At 44.6% G+C, this 22,619-nt stretch overlaps 1 protein-coding gene across 3 annotated transcripts in view; it reads left to right on the top strand.

Moving 5' to 3' along the window:
- Nucleotides 1-22,619, top strand: part of stxbp5l (syntaxin binding protein 5L) — a 133,307-nt gene that overhangs the window by 83,108 nt on the left and 27,580 nt on the right. For 2 of the 3 annotated variants that reach the window (XM_085385098.1, XM_085385097.1), the window contains exons 7-19: nt 3,228-3,311; nt 5,644-5,767; nt 8,505-8,580; nt 8,853-9,007; nt 9,332-9,404; nt 10,401-10,548; nt 11,919-11,986; nt 12,547-12,587; nt 13,937-14,151; nt 14,246-14,427; nt 14,660-14,785; nt 16,654-16,805; nt 20,079-20,144. In XM_085385098.1, coding sequence (XP_085241224.1) covers nt 3,228-3,311; nt 5,644-5,767; nt 8,505-8,580; nt 8,853-9,007; nt 9,332-9,404; nt 10,401-10,548; nt 11,919-11,986; nt 12,547-12,587; nt 13,937-14,151; nt 14,246-14,427; nt 14,660-14,785; nt 16,654-16,805; nt 20,079-20,144 — 1,510 coding nt within the window. Of the gene's footprint in view, nt 1-3,227; nt 3,312-5,643; nt 5,768-8,504; nt 8,581-8,852; nt 9,008-9,331; nt 9,405-10,400; nt 10,549-11,918; nt 11,987-12,546; nt 12,588-13,936; nt 14,152-14,245; nt 14,428-14,659; nt 14,786-16,653; nt 16,806-18,969; nt 19,039-20,078; nt 20,145-22,619 lie in introns of all 3 variants that reach the window. The other variant, XM_085385099.1, reaches the window with a different exon arrangement.

Raw genomic sequence — 22,619 nt, 5'->3', positions numbered from 1 at the left:
TGAAAAGAAAAATTGTTTAAAAAGCAGTTAAATTTTCTTCACCAAAGCCCATAAAAGATTATTCTCAGGTTTTGCTTTGTTGCCTTTGATGAAATCTCTGCTGGAGTAAACGGCTGTAATTTCACTGCAGTTTGTCGACGTGCTCTTTAAACTGCCCACAACAGAGCCGCATGAACACCGCCTTCATGCTTAATAGATATTTATTATGTTAATGAGATGTCACTGATATGTCTCATTCACATCACAGCAGACCTGCCTGCAGATCCTACAGTGTTGATCCTTCATGCGTCCTCACTCTTGAAAATGTATTCAGAGCTGCAGAATTTACCGGGTTTGCTTCCCCCTCACCTGCACTCTGCTTCCCTTCTTCAGATGTGCAGTGTCACACAGTCTTTGCACTCAGCAGGAGAGCTGTTTCCTCCTCTCTGTCTTTAAAGCTGTGCTTCTGCAGCAGCTCTCCTCTGATCTCTGATCAGATTGGGTCGGCTTTGCTTCCCCTTTTATCGTCTGTTTGTGAATTTGTGTGTAACTGGGTTGTAGTATGTGGCAGTGTTGCTTTTTCTCCTCCGGTGCATGCAGGGCTGTTTGTTTATGGAGCCTGTTTATATGGTGCCAGTGTATTCTATACAAATCAGAGCTGATATGGTAAGGACTGCAACGAATTGTCCTTGTACATGAAGGAGTGTGTGTTATTCTCAGTGTGTGTAAATCAGTAAATCTGTGTTTGTGTGCATTTGTGTTCATGTAGAGACACAGATAAACAGCCTGTTTTACCCAGTGTGTGTTAGACAGCCAGTGATGGGACTGTGAGACAAACCGAGCCAGTGACACAGCTGAGGCTGCACCTCTAACACCATCTGCAGCTTATGTTGTCGTCTAAAATGGGAATAAGACAGTTTGCTATCAGTCTGCTATCAGTCTAAGACTGAATGGCAAGTTTGCAGTAACATGCAATCAGTTTGTGATACCACTACGGCTGCCACAAACGATTATTTTGATAGTCGACTAATCAGATCATCATCCATTGGACGTAAACCGTACAGCTTATTGCACCAGCAGCATCTGCTCTTATATAACTATCATTAGCTTACAGCTTTAAGTGTTTAAGGTCTGTGCTAACTAAAAATAAAGACAAGATGATAGTTTATTAAATTTTAATGAAATTTGCAGATTGTTTCGGTGAAGTTTAATAAACTCCTTGCTATCTAAAATATAACAGGACACCGGAGTATATTCTCCAGCATCTCACACTTCTGATAATCAGCTGTCTGCTTGACGTTTATTCAGCTGTGTAAAAACTACAACTTTAATCTCAGCCAAACCGATTTACTCAGGAACAAATAAAACACTGAAAAAAGCCAAACAACATTTTAAGTTATCTAAGGCTACGTTCACACTGCAGGCGAAAGCGCATCAAATCCGATTTTTTGGACCCTATGCGACCCATATCCGATCATGGTATGACAGTGTGAACGGCACAAATTCGATATTTTCAAATCCGATCTGGGTCACTTTCGTATGTGGTACTGATTCCGATACATATCCGATGTTTTAGAAAGCGACTGCTGTTTGAACGGTCATGTCGCATTAAATCCGTCTTTTACGTCACTGACACAAGACAGACGCCAATTATCAGTTCTGGAGAAGACATCGCGAACGCTTCCTGGCCAATAAGTGTAGATGTTAGTGAAACTGTTGGGAAGACAACGTTGGGGAAACGTGAACATTTTACTTTCACGTATATTTTATGTACTGTATAATCTGATTAGTTTAATTCTAAAGTCCGAAGTCTTTATATTAAGGCCCATCAGTCAAACAATATGGTTTGCTCTGGGTGTACAGAGCGTGTTGTGTGTGACGTCTTCTTTTGCGCATGCGGGCCGCTTTGAGCGTTCACACTAGAGCGCGTTTGCTGTCGCATTTTATTTGTAGTGTGAACAAGCAGACACAAAAATCGGATTTGATCAAAAAATCGGAATTGAGCATTAAGACCTGCAGTGTGAACGTAGCCTTAGTGACTCATATATCATGTTTAACCTGAGTAGCGAAAGACGGCGGTGGGTTTGAAAACGATTTGCGGGGAGTCCGGTGTTCTCACGGCTCTAGTTAGCCTAGCCCCCGGCTAGCTATCGAGCTAGTGGGTAACAGACGTCTCCGAAAACGTCGGAGCGCTTTTGAAAATATGTGGTGTCTTGATAAACTGAGCAGATATTTGAGGTTTACACAGCTACATTCTCGCCTGAAAATATGTTAAACGTTTATTTTGTGACCCAGAAAGAATAATAAGAGTAATATTAAAACTAACTAGCTGCCGCCATTGTTGGAAACTGGGACACAGTTTCTTCTTCTTCGGGGTTTAACGGCAGCTGGCATCCTTGAACATGCAGTGCTGCCATCTTCTGTTTCAGTCCGTTATTACACTCTTAAATCCTGCTACTTATTCCTGCGTCTTTCAGGATCTTACAAAGCTTCAAACGACGCGTCGACTATTAAATTAGTCGTCGACGATTTTGATAGTCGACGTAATCGTGACTAGTCGACTAATCGTGGCAGCCCTAGATACCAGAGGATCAAGTGTGGCTAATCTGCTGCTGTCCACCTACAATTTACCTGCTTACATTCAGAGATCAGCCAGAACTTCATAGATTTGACACAGAAACAAACCTTCCTCACATGGTGACATAGTTGCTGCAGGAAACAATCTGACTGCAGAATAACACAAGCACCTGGCAACCGTGTTTGTACAGGACTATATCCAGAATGCAACCAGCGACTGAGTCCAGTCTCCTACTGCAAACAGACACTTTGCCAATGACTCACACTCATCAGCACTGATTGACTCGGGCTGATTTCACCATGTTGGCAACCTGTCTGTCTGCTAAAACCTTCTGTCTGACAGTGACGACGGTCAGTCTGAAGGCTGGTGGTCCTCCCACCAGGTGAGCTGTGCAATCAGCTTGTGGTCACACAAGCTGCAGGTGTTGCACGCTCAGCCTCTGGGAAACCAGCTGGTTGCTCACAATCAGCCGCTCAGTGTGAAAAAATCCAGTTTAATCACTGGGTAACAAGTTAGGAGGAGGCTGCTGTCCTGTTTTACTCTACTGGCACTGAGTCAATAAATAATGGTTAAAACATAAATAGCCGATCATCATCATCATCATCACACTGAGCACAGACCTCGTGCATGTTTTTATTATGAACAGTCTCCTCTGTCCTCGTGTCTGCAGCTGCTTATAGGGTTTGAGAGCGGGACGATCGTGCAGTGGGACCTCCGGGGCAAGAAGGCTGACTTCAGGATCTACTACGATGAGGTGAGTTTGATAGGTGAAGCCTTTCTGTCTGCCCTCTTTCTACGTCTGCTGTGGCCTCTGTGTTTGTTTGTTTAATAATCAAACTGTAGTTTCATTTTAGCTGTCTCTGTGCGGATGCCTGATTATAGCAGCAGGAGGCAGGATATGTACAAGAATCTGGCAAAATTGAGAGGAATGAAGAACAAATTGCTTTAAAAACAAATTGGAAATGAGTCCCAGAGGGGGGTGCACGAGTGGGAACGTTCAGCTTGTTTATGACATCAAAGCCCTGCAGAGACATGTCGAGTTTTTCTTTTTTACATACAGACCTGAATAAAAACATGTGACACTGAAGTGTTACAGGTTCTTCAGGTGAAACAGGAAGTGCTTCAACATTGACTCTCAGCGCTCTCTTCAAGTTACCCTCGCTGACCAAAGTCGAGTGCACTTTTCATCTCAGAGCGGCAGCAACTTTTCTCATTTTTAACAAGGTGTTTGTTATGAAAAGCTGCCTGCCAAACCAATTACTGCTCTTTGAAGAAGCAGTCATTAGAGGACCCGGGAACGCTCACGCCGGTCCGGGCAGCCTCGGGCAGCTTGCACAGCACTGTCAGCTGGAACAGACGACAACACTGGCACCCAGAGACCAGCAGAGCGTAAACGCGTCATGTCAGACAGGTGTGTTAGGTTACACGGTCTGTACTCAGCCAAAGGTGCTGCAGCTTTCAGCATCCAGGGAGAAAACGTTTCATCACAGTGCACGCTGAAAAGTTACACACAAAACTATATTTTCATGTAATATTCAAACGTCTTTCATTAACAGGTCATTAACTCGTGTGTCTTCAAACATACGCACCATCAGCACATCTGCTGCCACCTCTTACGTCCTCCTTCTCCTGTGAACAGTAACACTCACGCTCATGAGCTTCCTTTGTGGATCTGAATGTGATTTAAAGGACAAAAAAAAGTACGAACTTTAAGCTGTCAGCTCTTCATATGCACCAAAAATAATACTGACATTTGGTTTTGCTCTGTATTTACACCCAGTCCTACTGCGCCTCCGTGTCTCTGTGGTTAAATGCACTTTTTCTTCTATAACACTTCATAAACTCCTATCTGGTGTGAAAGGACCTGCTATCGATCTCCATCGCTGGCTGCCTTTTCTAAAGCCTCGTTCCAGCATCGAGTCGCTGAAAGGTTATTATAGATGTTTCTCCGTCTGATGACGAGGGGAAAAACGCAGCCTACCCCCGGCTTTAAACATTTTCTGCTGCCATCTGAGAAAATTCAGTTTACTGTGATTACCACAATAACGACCACGTTAGGACTGATGAGTGCACAGCTCTAACAAAAGCCTCCTGAATAAGCTTCAGTGTGCGAATGAGAAAAGGTTAATTTGGAACAATGTCAGGCCAAACATCTGCGGGATTATCCAGACTATTTTTCTGCTGCTGACGCTCCCCGGGGCCGTGACCTCTGTGGCTTTGACATGAATAACTGTGAATAATGTTTTTAAGAAGCTAAAGATTACCCAGCGAGGTCTTCTGAAGAACAGCGGCAGACGTGCTGAGCGCAGGGCGATACCAGGAAAACGACTTTGCTGTTTTGGCTTGCGTGACGTTTTTTACCTGTACAGCTAAGGTGTGGTAGCTGTGGCATCACTGAGTAGAATCACATACGTATCACTGTGTGTCGCATGCTGCAGAAGCGTTTTTGCTCTTCTGTGTGGACACCAAAGCTGTCAGATGCACATCATTGTTGTGTTTTTAATAGGCGTGTGTTTGATAGAGCTCCACGGGGAAAATGTGGTCTGCCTTTGTATGAAACAATCTTGTCAGTTGTATTTTTCTCCATTGTATTTGGACAAAAGTGTCAATTACCATCCGCAGAGAGAAGCACTTTGTTATGTGCTCACCAGTTTTGAAGGATTATTATCTTCGTCCTTTGTCTCATATTTCATTTGAAGCGTAGCAGGGCACTGACACTACGTGAGGACGGATTCAACAACGATACCAACGAGGTTTTATTCCAGATCTGGCCTAAAGCTAAATGCTGTAAGAATCAGTGTCGTGTGTCATCACGTTTCACTTCTGAATCGGCTTAATTTCTCCTGTGTGCAGTTTCGGTTTGGCTGTTCGGTAGGTTGTTACAGTTCATTTGAACTTGCTTCAGTTCTTCGGTGGACTTTGGTCACAGCCGCTCGCCGAGCTCGGCGTCGTGTGGGGTCTGCTGCAGGACTCCTGGTTCCTCTTCCCCAATCAGGCTTCTTTCTCATGGCACTGCATGACACAATGATTCACTTGAAGTGCTTTATGACTTTGAGAGAAACACTGACTCTGTGTGATCGGTGCAGGCCATCCACTCTGTCAGCTGGCATCACGAAGGGAAGCAGTTCATGTGCAGTCACTCAGACGGCAGCCTGACGCTGTGGAACCTCAGAAACACCACCAAGCCATTCCAGGTCACCTTCCCTCACGGTGAGACACACACACTCTCATAATCCCAGAGACAAATCCTGGGTCTATACTCTTTGTATAGATCTGAATATCAAAATCTGTAAACAAACCTCTGTGGACCATATGCTGTCATCTGATTTGCCGAGCAGCTCGTGGTTATGTCTTTGCTTTTCTCAGTGTAACCAGCCACCGTTCAGTCTCATTCACCAACATTCATGTTCGGTTACCTGCACATTTAGGGTAGACTGTGCTGTATCCAGCAGTGATTGTCGTATGTGCGGTGTTTCGCTGCTGCTTCGTTTTGATTTCCACACTCGGTGAAATCTGCCTCCTCTTCTGCCGTGTCTCCCTACGGCTTCCTCTCATGCAGGGCCGACCGAACTCGTCAGATTTGTGTTTTCTTGCTGTGAGCTGTAATCTCAGGCAAAATCACAAAGCAAAAAGCAGGCAGGATGTGGCTGACGGGGAGGGGGGCACAGCTGAATTCCAGCAGATTGTTTATTTGTCAGATATTTAGTGTCACTCAGGGCGAAAACGGGAGGAAGAGGAAAGGGAGGCATGAAAATGAGTAGAGGTCAACTAAGAACATAAAGCTGAAGAAGAGTAAACAGTTAAAATGTTATTTGCTGAGAATGATATAGTCGGACATTTTTAGTTATAAATAAATGAGTTAAAAACTGTGAGGGTTTAAAATTCAGCATTTAAACGGCTCGACTGCAGCACCTCGGGCTTTTAGTAGCAGGCTAGGTGAGGGGAAGGAGTGCTAACTGAGCTAATGCTAGCTAACGTGACTAACATGGTGTGTCCATAGTCTGAGTGTGTGGTAAGCAACAAACTTCACTGAGCTCACAGCAGAGCAGCATCTTAGTTATCAAAGAATTGGATTAAATATACTCCAAAATGCTCCGATATCACAAACATGTCCAGCTGAGTGATTTGAAATAGCTCAAAACTAGCAGAGCGCTATTAGCTTAGTTAGCACCTATCTGTGACCTCTGTAAGGAAACGTACTTTACTTCCAGAAATCAAAACCAGTTTGATTTTATTATGTGTTTGTTTTCCTTCAATATGACAATAAGTTACTAATAATTTGTAATGCATTACTTATTACTTGTTACTTTCCTTAGAGGTAATGGAGTATGTTACTTAATTACCCATCAGAGAACTTGTTACTTTCATGTTAATATGACCTGAAATTCATTATCTCATAATTATCAATTAACTCTGTAAACCCAAGGCTACGTTCCCACACACTGACACAAATTCCTAATGAGGACACGTCTTTCTTTTAGGTTTTGCATTTGAACACAAACTGACAACAAAGAAAGTTAAAAAGCAGCCGCTGGCTTCTTCTAGGCTAGATTAGCATTAGCATGCTGCCTATGCAGATCCATACAAAGACTCTGATTCAGTATTTAGTTTGAACATCTTTTAAATGTCAGAATCGACTTCTTGTAGAGAATTATGGATGTTTGTCTTCTTCCAAGCATGAAACTGCTGTTCATGTCTGAACCTGAACATGTCACACTGCCCCTCTAACACTCCAGGCTAACCTCTGCATACCTGTTATCACTCGCCATTGTTCCCTCTGTCACACAGCTGAGTCGACTTCGTCACAGTCGGGCAAAAATCCATCATCTTGTTATTTATTTATAAAATTTACTGCTGAAGCTGCCAAATATGCTCACAAATTTTAGCTTATTTAAATTAGCGATTAGCACAGTGCTCTAAATACTTAACCACAGATGTTACATGTGTGTTTGGCTTTCCATCATTTACTTACCTGCTGAGCTGTTGCTTGATGCAGAGCTCGGTGACGACTGGGGCTTTCTTTGCCTTTTGTGTTTCTCAGCTACAACCGTGTCAGTGACATGTAGGTAATGAGCATTGTACCTGGATAGGTGAGCATAGTTCAGAAACCATCCGTCCATTTTCTTAACGGTGTATCCAATTAAAGGAGCCGGTCTCAGCAGGCCAGGCTGTTGCAGAGCACCATTAACCAGAAGTTTTAGTTTTTTGGCCAGCGTAGTGTTTTAACTAAACTATCAGAAGTTTCTCACTTTTTACAGCCAACACTTTGTCTGTTTTAAGCACAATGTCCTGTACATAAGGGCACCAAAATGACCTTTTTATAGCCACTTTTCATAATGATGATGTGAAGAAATCTGCGACAGGACGAGTTGTTCTCAGAGAATCCAGGTACACTTAAAATGATTCCTTTTATTGCGTTCAATAAAAGATGCTGCAGCAGAGCTCCAACAGTTTAGAAATGATGTTTCTTTCATTTGTTCAGAAAGTGCTGAGCCTTTGTTGAAAGGTAGAATTCAAGGTTTCACTGCCTCCAAGCTAGGAGACCTTCTCTTCAAAGATGTTAATATGAGAAGCATGAATTACTCCCTTTAATACGCTAACTCTGATAATGGACTGTCATTCAGTGAAGAGAGGACCTGGAAACACAGCAAACACACAAAACTCCAGTTGGAAATGAGACTAAATTTGATCCTTCAAGGGGGTTCCTGTGGCGCACTATGTCCTGATTATGCTCACATTGTGTAACATTATGAACACAGTGTAGAGCCGTGCATTGGTCACTTTGACAAAGCAGCAGGTAGCAACTCCAAATAGCTTAAAAGAGGGAAAAACATGAACGTAACAACAGGTGAACAACAGCTTTTCTTCTTACATCTTCTCATCTTATTATGAAACTATACTTTAATCTGTACATGTTGCTCTTCCTTTGCTTTTTCCTCTGATGCAGGAAAGATACAGAAGGATGCGAGGAAGGAGTCGTGCAAACCTATTCTCAAAGTGGAATACAAGACCTGCAGGAACAGGTGCGTGTGTCTTAAACATTTCATTTTCTGATTGCACAGACGTAGCGCTGCATTTTTTTTAATTGATATTAACCTCTGAGATGAGATTTAAAGATTTCTTTTGAGTCCTCACAGGAACAAACAACCGTTGTGTATGCGTCACTTATTTCATCGATCACTGGCGTTTAATTTGATTTGAAACAAGAGCGTGTTTCATTTTACTTGTTACTCATTCTTTCTTTCTGCTTTGTCGAGGTGAGCATCTCTAAATCCCTTCTCTTCCTTCACAACAGTGAGCCTTTTGTTATCTTCTCTGGGGGTCTTTCATATGACAAGGCGGGACGACGGCCGGCACTGACGATCATGCACGGCAAGGCCATCACTGTGCTGGAGATGGATTACCCCATAGTAGAGTTCATGGTGCTGTGCGAGACTCCTTACAACAACGGTAAGGGCGTACCGATTCAATTATAAGAGCTGTGTCCCTTTTTGTGGTCTCGCTTCAGTGAGTTTGAAGCCTTTCAGAGAAATGTGGTTTTCAGCCACGGGGGTTTTTTCACCCGCTCGGTGCCATCGGCTTCTCCTGTAATCCTGTGATAATGTGGAAATCACAAGAGCACACTTCCTTAAAACTCACCAAGTGTTACCACCGACTGACGTTGAGTCATTTTTATATGAATTTCAGCTGATTTTAAATTTGCATCCCTCCTTGATGTTGTCGTGGTAACTAGCATTACCTCTCCATCTTTCTGTTTGCATTCGGCCTTCACAGAGGTCCAGGAGCCTTACGCTGTGGTCGTGCTTCTGGAGAAAGACTTAATCGTGGTGGATCTAACACAGAGCAAGTACGTCACTGTGAAACATACAGTTAGACATCATATATCAGAATCACACCATCGCGTGTGCAAGAATATCACTCAGAGAGTGGAACTGTTCTTACATTCAGCAAAACAAAGTGAAAGCAGCTGTAGTTCAGAGAGATATCAGCATATAATGCTGTATGACCATAAGCATATGTGGACTATCCTAATTTGAGGACTTTTGTGGATTAATTGTATCGATCTATCAGAAAGTTGCTCTCAGCAGCTCAGTGTCTTGAAGGGAAACAGTTCAGTGCTTTTGTTGTGATTTCAGAGGTCTGATAAGATCCTATGTAAAAACTGCCAAAGATGTTATCCTTTGAACAAGCACAGCTCAATGTTCTGTGGGTAGATTTAACTCGCTATCATTGTTATAAAAGATTGAAGCTGGACGCGGCGATGATGTCCTGACAGATTAACACCCAAGGCTAGGCTAGGCATACATTTGAGGAGTAGCAAAATGCTCGGGTATAAATGAAGTTTCCTGGTTAATTAGGTTAGCTAATTACAGCTGTTAGATATAAATGTCTCCTGATAACACCTAAAGTAGTTTAAACATGTCCAGATTGTCTTTGAGCTCATTGATTACGAGCTAATTGTGTTTAAATTGTTCATTATAAGTAAATCAGGTTAATTGTATTTAAATGCTTCATTATAAGTAAGGAGTGGCATGAATTTGGAGCTCTGCAGAAACACCCCTCTACATCTTTTAGTGACACTTTAATGTGTGCATAGAAGAACCAGTCGCTCTTATCTTACTGTATCGGCAATAAAGCAGATGAAGCTAGAGTCATTGGCACATTCAATTTTTATTGCTTGGAGAACAGATAAAGAATCCAGACCTTTGAACGTGTCCACTTCCTGTGGGCTCCATGGGAGGACCAACTGGAATTATTCTTTTCGATTAGCTGAGGAATAATTCTGAATAGCTTCATGTTCATAGGTCTACTATATACCACGTTGTGTACTTGCCTGTTGCAGCTACCCCGTCTTTGAGAACCCGTATCCCATGGACATCCATGAGTCGCCAGTGACCTGCACGGCCTATTTCGCAGACTGTCCACCAGACATCATCCCCATCCTCTACTCCATAGGAGCGAAACACAAGAAGACTGGCTACAGCCAGAAGGTAAAGGAGGGGAAGAGTACGGCCTTTGCTGTGCAGATCCATGTTGGGAGGATTTTCTTGTGTTACGTAATCCTCGCATACCGTATTTTCAGACCATAAGGTGCATTAAGCGAAACAAAACAGTCAAATAAGTCAAACTTTACTCAGGTCATTCTTGCTTCCTCCACTTGTGTACCATTGATTCATTACTGTTGAATTCTCTGGCAGCGGCTCTATTCCCATGTTGTAGCAGTATATTAATGACTAACCTCGTATTGTGGATGGATTATCTCAGTTGTTCTCCTGACTGAAGTTTGGTCCGTTTACAGCATCCTGCCATGCGATTGCATTTGTCTCTAACCATCAGGAACCCTCATGTTAACTTTTATCGAGTGGAAAAAAGTTAGCGTTCATCCTCCAGCTTCACTGTGTTTATGCTATGCTAACATAGCTGTGTCGCTAGTGATCACGTAGCACATCATTATATAGCAGCTAGCCCAACTTCAGTAACCCTACAAACGTCACTGCTGTTTAGTTTTCTGTCTTCATTTATGTTGGAAGTGATAGCAGAGCTGTACGTTTGAATTTTTTCAGAAATCTCTCAGTCAGAACATGCTATATCATGTTTAGGTGGAAGCTAGCGAGCTAACTTCCTGCTAACTTCTAACTCTGTTAAATGTAATAAATCCTGTTTTCATGGATGCCTGGATGTTAAACTTAATTGTTACACCTGGTAAAGCAGCAACACTGATCATTTTATTAAAGGTTAAAGAATTTAGACAGTTTTTAAACTCTCAGTGATGCTGCAGTGTTCGTTTGAATTTGGGACCTGAAAATGACGGAGTTTAGGACCCAGATTCCTCCGTGAGGCTCCTGACTACAGTAGCTGTAATGCTCCAACAATCCATCACGCGGTGGCTTCGTAGCTTACCACAGTCGCACTAAAACATTTTTGACAGATTTTTGAGCGCCGTGTAGCACATAAAATCGGTTCAAGGTCAGTGAGCACGATCAGAATTCATAATTTGAAAAAATTAAAGGATTTTAAGTGCGCCTTATTGTGCGGAAAATACAATGCTAGAACTGATGTATAAATATGTATAGAGTTGTGTGTCTGCGCTTCGGTTCTTTGGTATATCCTGGTCTCTGAAGGGAGTTTTATTCATAATTTGTCATGTAAAATCATCTTTCTAAAATAATTGCTGTTGAACTTTTTAAATTATAGGTAATCATTAGCACACGTATCACTTTTAATCAATTCGGTTTTGTATTTGAGGATGACAGCCTGTGTTTTAGAACAAAAGGAAAAGCGAGGGTACAATGGGACAGAAAGAAAGGGTAATGTGCCCGGGTGTTTAAAATAATCAGTGCTGCTGTGATTATTTTGTCAGGAGTGGCCAATCAGTGGAGGGACGTGGACATTAGGCTCCCACACTTATCCAGAGATCATCATCACAGGGTGAGTTAGAAATGCTGACAGGAATACTGATGACCCCTCTTTAACACCACCCGTCACATTTAAAAGGACAGTTGAGCCGTGTCTCACGCCACGGTGACAGAACCACCGACTGTGGGTTTTTCTACATTTATAGCGCTGCGTAGATTTGATTTCTATCTGTGCCAGCCCCAGCAGAGAGCAGGCCCCCTTTGTCAGAGATGTTAACCTGCTCTGAAGCTTGCTCGCTGGGTGGCGTTTGCTTCTGGGTAACACTCACAGATATCAGTGGCAGTCCGGCCCTTTGAGGTCGACGTGGAGACGTTTCACTGCTGAAAGCACAGCGTGAAACACCTAAAAATGCTCAAGTTCTCACGAAGTAGGAACCCAGCTTCACTTTGTAGCTCTGTGAGCCACAAGACGGGTGAGCTGCAGATTCATGAGCAGTGTGATGTTTTAAAAATGCAGCGATAAATTTACTGAGGTAATAATCATTAACACGACTAATTAGACTAAAAGTGAGTGGGAAGGTTGGAAGTTTTACTTGTTGTCATTAATTTCATACTAAATACATTTTTTTTCAGGCATGCTGACGGATCGATTAAGTTTTGGGACGCATCTGCAAGTAAGTCCTGTGCACCAAGCTTTCCTGTATTCTCATTGCAGCGATGCATTTGTTCCACAGCACAGTTAATCAATCACCTGGGTGATATCATTAATTGCTTAATGACATAATCTAAGAGTTCAGACTAATCATACTCACCCACAGCTAACATACTAGCTTCAGATCAGCTGATCTCAGCTCTATGCCTCATCACATGATAGATCAGCTGAGAGCATTTCGTACATCTATTTAGCAAAGTTCATATGATATAAACCGATCAGACGTAACATCAGACATGGACCATGGAGCAATGGAAAAAGGTGGGTTGGTCTGATGAATCAGATAGGTGGACGGATTATTGTGCGTCGCTTACATAGGGAACCACAGGCGAGCCAACGGGGACAGTTGCTTTGAGCGATGCTCTGCTGGGAAACCCTGGGTCCTGCATCCATGTGGATGTTACTTTGAGACGTACCATCTATCCAAGCATTGTTCCACATCATCTACACCCATGCATGGAGAAGGTGCTCCTCGATGGCTGTGGTCTCTCTCAGCAGGATAATGCACTGAAAACAGAAATGGTTGAGGAACTATTTGAGGAGCACAACAACCAGTTTGAGGAGTTGACTTGACCTCCAGATTCCCCAGATCTCAATCCAGTCGAGCATCTGTGGGACTTTGGTGCAGATACCACAGCACACCTTCAGGGTGTAGTGGAGTCCATGTCCTGACGGCTCAGGGTGAATGGCACAGTATTAGGCAGGTGCTGAAGATGTTGTGGCTGGTCGGTGTATATTCATATTTATTTTAGTAGATGATTGTCAGATGTGCTGCCATTGAAGGCTGCTGTGTTCTGTGTGGTCGTCCCACCACACTGATCCAGACAGAAATGAGTCCAGGTGGAAATAACAGTCGTCTTTTGACTATTTTAGTCGTGACTCAGAGTGTTTGACCTCAGTATGTTTGTAATAGCTCAACACGGCTCGTACGATCCCCGCCATCTTTGATCAGCACACGCTTCCAGGTTTACTGTGTGCACACGTTTCTACTACTGCAGCTTTATTAAAGGTGCAGCATCTGCTTTAAATGGAAAATAAATCAGAAGGCTGTGGTGCAAACCAGTCTCCTCTCAGCCAGACACATTACTGGTCTAATGCATTTGTACAGCTGTGCCAATCGCAGCAGTACGGGGTGAAAATGCCTCGCCAAGTGGAGACGAGACATTTGTACAAAGAGCATGAAATTTAAAAGGTGAAGAATATGAAGATGTAACATGGCAAACTGCATAAAGCTGTCGGGATATCACCACGTGCACATGGCCGTTTACTTCACGCTTTGCACTGTGCTTTAACTGAGATGTCTCTGTGCAGTCACGCTGCAGATGTTGTACAAGATGAAGACCTCCAAAGTGTTCGAGAAGCCAAAGCCAGGCGAGGGCCGTGCCGCCGAGCTGGTGGAAGAAGACCCGTTTGCTATTCAGATGGTCAGCTGGTGCCCTCAGAGTCGCATGTTCTGCGTGGTCGGCATCTCAGCTCACATCATCCTCTATCGTTTCAGCAAATATGATGCCAACACTCAGATAGTGGTGAGTGCTTAAAGTGGTCAGGTGATGTACGGAGACTGAAGGTGAAGCCCACTCTTGATGTGATACGTTCCCTGAGTCTCCTCTCATGTTTCAGTCTCTAGAGGTGCGTCTGCAGTGTGACTCGGACGACGTCATCTCTCCATCTGAGAATGAAAACAATCCCAGCTTCTCAGAGCCCGGCTCCCACTCACCCCAACCGCACCACCAACACCAACACCCAGCCAGCCCAGGCAGCAGGACACCAGAGGGCATCAAAGACAGCATCCCCTGCCTCAAGTAAGATAACAGTCCTCCGTCTCTGCAGCACAGTAGACTTCAAGTACAGTCAAGTCAAGAAAAGCACTCTGGTGGTGTATGATGGTCTAATGACTTGCTGAGGCACGTTACAGTGCATGCCAGTGTTGTGTATTTAAGCTCTGCCAGGTGTTTGAGGGTAAATTGGACCGTTACTCCTCATTCCAACATCATTCCTCATTAGCTGTTGATAAAAGCTGCTCATCTGTTTCAGAGTGAAGGACCGGGCGGTTCGGGTTCCTCCTGGCTACCAGTCAGAGTTGGTCATCCAGCTCCTCTGGGTAGATGGTGAACCTCCACAGCAGATCACCAGCCTGGACATCAACTCAGCCTACGGCCTGTGAGTTTCAGAGGCATAACCCTCTGTCCTGAGCAGCTCTGTGTCTGTCTATGAGTCTAAATTAGGAACATTTAGCAAACAGTAGGCTTGTATTATCCATTTCCGTATGTTTGGTCGTCACCAATAAAAACAGCATCAGTGCACAATACAAGCATGGCTGTGAAGGGTGCAGGGAACCAAACCTGCACAGACCGAGGATATTTGACTCTCATTTTCTGAAAAGAGCCAGATTATAAACAGCAACAGTGATGCAGCAGGAGAAGAACATGCATGTGGCAGTAAGAGGGCTCGGCTGTATACAGATGTGTTTATAGTTGCTCTTGGTCTGTGTATATGCGCTTTGTGCAGCATTGAGTTGGTCTTTGCAGTATTTGTACTGTATCATACTGTGAGGCTGGCGGGAGGATGTAAATATGATAATGGGCCATGTGTAAGCTTTGTAATTTTGCTGTTACTGCCAGCAGTTAATGTAACGTGACCAAATTATTTAAATGTGTTCTCGAGCTTTCTTGACAAATGTAACACCTGCGAGCCAAGCTGAGAAAAACACCATATGTCCTGTGACCGTAGCCATAACAGCGGATAGAGCACGCAGTGACGAGCGGCAACGAACACGAGCACATCGTCTTCTTCTACCTGCTTTTGTTATTTTAAAGTAACTTACTGGATGTGGACTAACAAGTCGAACGGGAGCTGCATGACTTCCTGAGCTCGCAGGGTTTGAGACCACTTGTCTGGCTTTGCTGTGAATAGAAGCTTTATGGGCAGAAACCAATAACAGAGGAGTTTTCAGAAAAGCTCTCTGCGGGTCGAGGCAGTCGCACCATTTGAATCTCTGCTCTGAAGCTTTTCATATCTTAAGTGACATTGCAGCAATTGATTATCTGGCTTTTTGATGCCTTTCTCACATACTGAGCAGAACATGCACACACACAGACACAGTCCTCCTTGAGCTGCACTAATATAAAAACATTCCTGAGATTATTGGTGAGAGCAGAATAACATCAGGATGTCAGAGAGACGTGCTCAGCACAGCGGCCTGCTTTCCTGCTGATGTCACAATAAGGACTCAGCTCTGTCTCCTCTGGGTTCAAGCTTAAAGCCCGATCCACGTGTGGTTCCCAGAAACGTATCGTCCAGCTGCAGCTGCTGGGAATGTGTTGTCCAGGCCAGATGTTTATAAGTTAATGAGGCTTTTTAACAGTGATTGTTCCAAATGGTTTCCACGGGCCGGCTGTGCTCCCATTGGACATTTTTACTCCTTGTAGCTCAGGTCAGTGAAAGTGTGGTGTGCTCACAATATTGTAGCATATGCAGTGTCGGGAAGGTTAGTTTTCAAATGTATTCCACGTAAACCTGTGACACAAAGATCACCACGCTGGGCTGGCATGTAAAAGGGCATTTATTCCCTCAGGACCTGAAGCTCCATAAAGCACCCCCCCGACAGCCAAACCCACCTGTTCTCTGATTGGATAGTTAAATTTGTGATTGACGTGACATTGGCCAATCAGATGAAAGGAAGAAAAATAGGGTCAAAATTCGTACTTGTAACTTGAAACCTGAGTGCAGAGTTTCACACGTATTTTTCCACACGCAAATCTGCTTTTACACATACAAAACTGATTTACAAGTGCAAAATATTTATGACCACAATTTGAGCCCATATGATGCATGGCAGGTGACGATCAGTCATGTGGGAATTCTGGGAAGTATTAGAAACATGGAATAAAAGCAGACTGTTTAATTCATGCTTAATTTGACAGCGTTTTTCATGTTAGTTGGCACAACTCTAATGTCTGTGTGTGTGTGTGTGTGTGTGTGTGCGTATGTGCTTGTTTCTTCCCTCCTGACGTTGTGTTCGTGTCCAGCCTGGCATTCGGGAATTGTTACGGCCTGGCGGTGGTGGACTACTTGCAAAAAACTGTCATATTATGTATGTCAACACTGGATCTGTACGGAAGCACCGACCCCTACCAGCGCCTTACCCGTTCCCCCCGCAGGAACAGGCAGTCCACCTCAGGTAACACACACACACACACACACACACACACACACACACACACACACACACACACACACACACACACACCTGATACTCAGTGTGCAACATAATCACGACATCCAGACACTGAATCTGATCTTTTCTCTGCTCCTCTGTCTTCTTCTCTTTCTGTCTCTTCTGATCTAGTGCGTGACAAATATGACAGTTTCAATATATTCCTTCAATATTTAATCAATCATTACTGTTAATCAATCATTACTGTTAATCAATCATTACTGTTCAGGTGCTGTTAACAGTGATGGGAAGTAGAGCATATGTAAGGTAGTATGCACTACTCAGCCCTGACTCTTAGTTTTCATAATATTTTACATTCAGTTACATTATAATTACAAAGTACTTTTATTATTATATAATATATATTAATTGAATATATAAATATCTATTTTAATTTAAAAACACGCCTCTGCCTGCTGTTGTTTTCTAATGTGTTTCTTTACAAACTGCACTCTTATTATTTTAGAAACAAAGTTTAACTTCCAAAACTTTTAATGTGAAAACTCTTGGAAACAAAATGTATTAAAGTGGATTTTCTGAAATGATTTCAGGGATTTGACGTATCGAGCCTTTGTTTGTAATGCAGGTGTTTAGTGTGTAATGTAATAACATCCCACTTTGAACGGGATGGTTCTGCAGTGACCTCGAGAGCTTAATGGACTGAAAATACAAACCAGCTGAAATAAAAACATCTTTAATAAACTGACGCTTTAGGCACAGCATTAAAAACTAGTGAGAATAAGTGGTGGTGTTTAAACTCCTCTCAGCTGACTGGAAACAAAAAATGTGACATTAGCCTCGCAGTTAGCACATCGTTAGCATTCACGTTGATGAAGATGAAGTTCGGACAAAACCGTCAGAGTGGGGAAACGAGAGCAGACACAGTAACATCAGACTATCTGTAACACGACGACGGCCTGGATCTTCTGTCCTTCCTCTCTGTCTGTCACACACAAGCACACACCTGCCCATCTCTGCCTGTCATAGAGCTGCACTGTGACATGAAGTGCATGTTAACAGGTTGCGTGTCATTCCACATGGGCATCATATGCATGTTGTCATTTGATTTCTCAGTCTGTTGTTTTTAGACCTGTAAGAGCCACACAGGTGTTTCTGATCCCTCCTCCTTTTCTCTGATCTCGTCCGCTGACGGCCTCTGAAGCATCTTAATTATATTTAACGCGCTTGATATTCAGACCCACCGTTTAGGAATCACTGTGTAAAATAGAGGCCGACTCTTTTTTGGACCAGGCACCAACTCGGTGGTAAATATTTCAGAAGAACTTGCAGCAAGTGCTCGTTTCATTGCGTAATTCCCACAGGTGAGCTGAAAATACTCTGGTGATTTTTTCACATGCTGTTGCACCCTGCACCTTCTGTGTGAGCGCTTTAAAATCAATGTGGAGACAGAAGGGAAAATAGAAGCGGGCAAACATGCCCTTTTCTGTGCCGCGGGTGGTGCTGCGCTGATCTGAGGCACTTACTGTGCTCCGGTTCACACAAGGCTCAACAGCAGACTTGGAGAGCACAGCCAAAAGGCCAGTGCCGGCTGCCCAGTCTGAACACTTCCTGTGCCTCCCACCACATCTTTAGCTGTTGTCATCACACACGTGTATGAGTGTGAAAGCTTTCAGCCATCAAATGTGGGCATTTACTTCTCAGAATGATGTCACAATGCAGATGATTAAATGACAACCGAGCTCGGTTTCCATGCTGCTGGTAATGACATGTTCCCTGCTGACCCCAGTGACACCAGCAGTTCTGGGTTTGCTGGAGTCGCGGGTATTTCTTGTGCCCTTCCCTGACACGATCTCACTTGCTGCTTGCTCTCACTTTCTTTTCCTCTCTAAGCCTGTGTGTTCTTCTCTCCCCCCCCCCCGCCTCCTCTCTCTCCCCACCCCCACCCTCCTCATCCACCCTTCCCTCTATCCTCATGCATTCCTCTCACTAACGTCCCCTCTTTTCTCATTACTGCCATTCTTCCTTTGCCTCCGCCCCACTTACGCTCTTCCGTTCTTTGACCTCTCCTCGCTTTAAACCCCACTCCTCATTTCCACCACTCCTTCCTCCCCCTCCTACTTTGGTGACTCTGTGGCTGCTGGTGTGGGCATGCGGGCCTGCCTGACAGAGTTTTGCATGCGCGGCCTGTCTAACTTTTATTCAGATTCAAAGAAAAGGATCCGTACATCCTATCAGAGTAAGTCGGGCCTTCCCAAAGGCCAGGGGAGTCGGTGTATGTGTGTGGGGGTGTGGGTTGGTGTTTTGATGGATATAGTAGGACATGATGTTTGGTACAGATGATTGCCACAAGAACTGACACAGACTCGAAGCCCAGGACAAACCAAAGACATGACTGGGATGAAGCGAGACGTCACCTGCAGAGCTTTGTCTGTTACAGTCATGTCCAGCAGTCTGTCCTTTGCAGAAGAAGAGACACTTCTTTGAGACAGCAGAGCAAGCGCAGTTATAAATAATGCATTATCCATGCGATGTATATTTTAACTAAAGCCAGTGGGGTTATTGAAGCTAACTGTGTGCTTTTTGTTGACGGTTACAGAGGAAAGTTTAACGACGGCACCTCTCAGTGTCTTCAGCCATTTGTAACGTCAGCATAAACTACCGGCATCACCAATGTTTGGCAGAACCTTTGACTGAAGACAAATAATTTAAAAAGTCCAAATGTTTTGAGCTGTGACGAGTCTGCGAGGCTGTTAATGAGTCCTTAATGAACGCTGCTTCAAACAGCCCTCGTCTGCAGTCGGGCTTTGAGGGCCGAGTTAGAAATCTCAGTGTTTGTGGCAGTTTTTACAGACGACTCCATGTCGGCTCGTGCTTGCTGCATGTGACTGAATATGATCCTGTTTGGATTTGTGTGTGTGCTGTTTGTATGTTCGATATTTATTCCACTTCATCATGAGATTTGCACTACATGCTTTTTGAATTTTAATGCGAGCTGGTAAAAGATGTTAAATCTGACTGTAGTGCAGGTCGCATCAGTAATCAGCCACTCTGCCCATCAAGGCACTTTGAGTCCTGATAAAAAAGCAAAGAGCAAATATTCGAGGCTGACCTCGGGAGGAATGATGTAATGATGAAGCATTGTTGCTAGCTGCACTCTTTCTTTGGGCTTAGCGTGGCTGACTTCTACCAATCAGACGTCTGCTTAATCTGCATGACCGGCTTCAAATAATCTGACACCCTGCGTGTGCTGCTTCTTCTTCCTGTCGGCTGCTGCAGGCCTTACTGAACTCACTGACAACCAGCAGTCGATTGACATGGAGAGGAACAAGTCGCCCACTTCAGGTAACCTGCTCGCACTCTCACACACAGACACGCACCTGCAGCCTCCAATCCTTCATTCCCTGAATGCAAATGTCTTGAGTCTTTGTGGGTGGGATGCTTTGTGTTTAAACTTGAGTTACAGCCTGTGGTCACCTCGTCACCAGAGCGTGGTCACGTGGTGAGAGCGGCACTCTGTTCACTGTTGTTTCAGAGAAGTGCTGGCACTCCTTCAGTGGAGTATACTGGGTTTGTCTCAGCTGGTTGGTCCTTTAGTCTGAAGTCGTGTGGTGACCGTGTTTCCCAGAGGTGAGGAAGAAGGAGCGCTGCACGCTCCATCGGCTCGGTCGTTTCCTTTGACATGTTTGTCTTTCACTAACACTGATACGGCCGACTGCAGTGGAGATGGAGCCTGCATGTTAATGAGCAGCAGTAACATCAGAGTGGTTTAGATTCTCATTTTGTGTCATTGACACTGCATTCTTTTTATTTTAAGTTTTTCTTTGAGTTGTAAATTGGCTGGCATGTTATCATTACTTGTAGCAAATACTCGAGAAGAAAGTTTTCACCTGGACTCCTGTGATAAGGTCAGCCAATCACTGCACCTGGTTAGCTGATCGTCAGCACCTGTCGAAGCCGAGGTTTTAGCACAACACGTCAGACTCTACAGGTCAGCAGGGTAAATGATGGAAGGGCTGCAGGAGAAAGGACGTGGCAGCACAACTTAGGTTTGCAAAGCTGCATGTGAACAACACATTTGGAGAAGACCAAGCATCAAACCAACTGTCAGCCCCGTGGTGGAGGTGAGGATCACCTGCAGTCACTGAGTGGATTATGAACTGCCCGTCCAACCACTAAAGCTTGACTGAAACTGGGTCGTCAACACCGTTAGCACCTACTCGGATCGACTCGCCACGGTGTTTAAGGTTTGTTCACTTGGTCATAGTACCTGCTCAGCTGTCATCAACTGGGATTCGCACGAAGGCGGGACCGAAAAGCAGACTCGGCGCACTCACTGAGAACTATAGACAAGATTTATTTACAGAGGGGTCGGTCAAAAACAGAAGCTCATGAGGGAGGCTGTTCTGAGAAGCTGCGATCAAAGCCGTGGGAGTCTGTACCAGAGGGAGGAACGATTAGTGAACAGGTAAGGGAGCAGGTGAATCAGGACAGGGGTGCAGTCGGCTTACATGCAGGGCCAGGTGGGAGAGTTTTGGGCGGTGGGGGTGTTTCTGTGGGAGAGGCCAGAGAGGGTGAGTGCGAGGGGAGGAATGGTTCCTCGAGTACTTCACGAACGTCAGGGATGGCAGGAGGACAGGCAGGCGAAGCGACTGGTTGATGATTCCTTAATGCAAAAGCCAGCGCTGGAGGAGGTGAGCAATGAATCCAGAGGAGGATGGCTCGGAGACCTGAGCCCAACGAAACAGAGTCAAGGCTTGAAGGAAGAGTGGAGCGCAGACGGGGCGTGGCTGCCACAGTAGGTGACTGAACCAACTGGCGATGAGTAGCAGGTCGCGCTGGCTTCGATAGTTCATTGTGATCGAACGAGGCTCAGGTGCGAGGCGGGCGGCTCCGCCCAAGAGAGAGCCGGTGAACCATCCAAAACACAATCCCCACAGCTGCTCCCACGGACCGCGACAGGCCGGGGTTTCAAGCCATCTGAGCAGGTAGTAAAATGTGACGTCACTCGATGAGTCATGACAGCGTTTAATCAAAACTCCCACCTTAAAAAAAAAACCCGGCAACGAGGGAAATGGCTACAAAAAAACAACGGCGTCCCCGAGTCTGACGAAGGGTCACAGACCAGGCAGCAGGAGTGTCGTTACCTCCACGACCACCGTCGTTTTAGCCTCCGTGTCGCACGCTAATTATGTCTAGCAACACTCGGACGACCTCGCACATCGGGTGGTACTCGACTGTAATGGGAAAACCAGTCGATGCGAATCGAGTCGTGGCGAGTCGACCAGCGTAGGTCCTGATGGGGCTAACGTGAAAATGATCCCAGCAGCTGCTGAGAGAAAAGTCCTGTGAAAACTGCCTTCATCATGTGACTGCTCGATTCAGCACACATGCTTCCTACAAGATGATAGTGTGATAAAACCTAAACGTATTCATGTTTGCATTCATGCTCATCATGATGTCACTGGCCTCGAGTTTCAGCATCACACTTTGGAAATGTGACAGAAGCACATCTGAAAGCTGGTCTCTGGATGAGATCAGTGCAGCTGAAGACAATGAGGCAGAAACGTGTAATGGATGAAGAAGAGATGAGAACATTTCCCAGCAGGTGTTTGTGTGTCTCAGAGGAAACGCCACCTGAGCAAACGAGTGTGTAGATCTGTGCTTAAGTCCCTGCCAGGCTGGCACGCCGCGTCCTCGGGGCTCTGTCGGGTTTGTAAGGCCTCAGGTTAAAAAACGACCAAATCATATTCAGTGTTTCCTACGCTCATGTAACAGACGGGAAAATAAAAACAGAGGATAGGAAACAGAGAACTATAG

Source organism: Rhamphochromis longiceps, linkage group LG16, assembly GCF_057381845.1.
Source record: "Rhamphochromis longiceps isolate RC_006_pf linkage group LG16, R_longiceps_female_GT1.1, whole genome shotgun sequence".
In the NCBI taxonomy this organism is placed as follows: domain Eukaryota; kingdom Metazoa; phylum Chordata; class Actinopteri; order Cichliformes; family Cichlidae; genus Rhamphochromis; species Rhamphochromis longiceps.
This window is presented reverse-complemented; position numbering and strand designations above follow the sequence as displayed.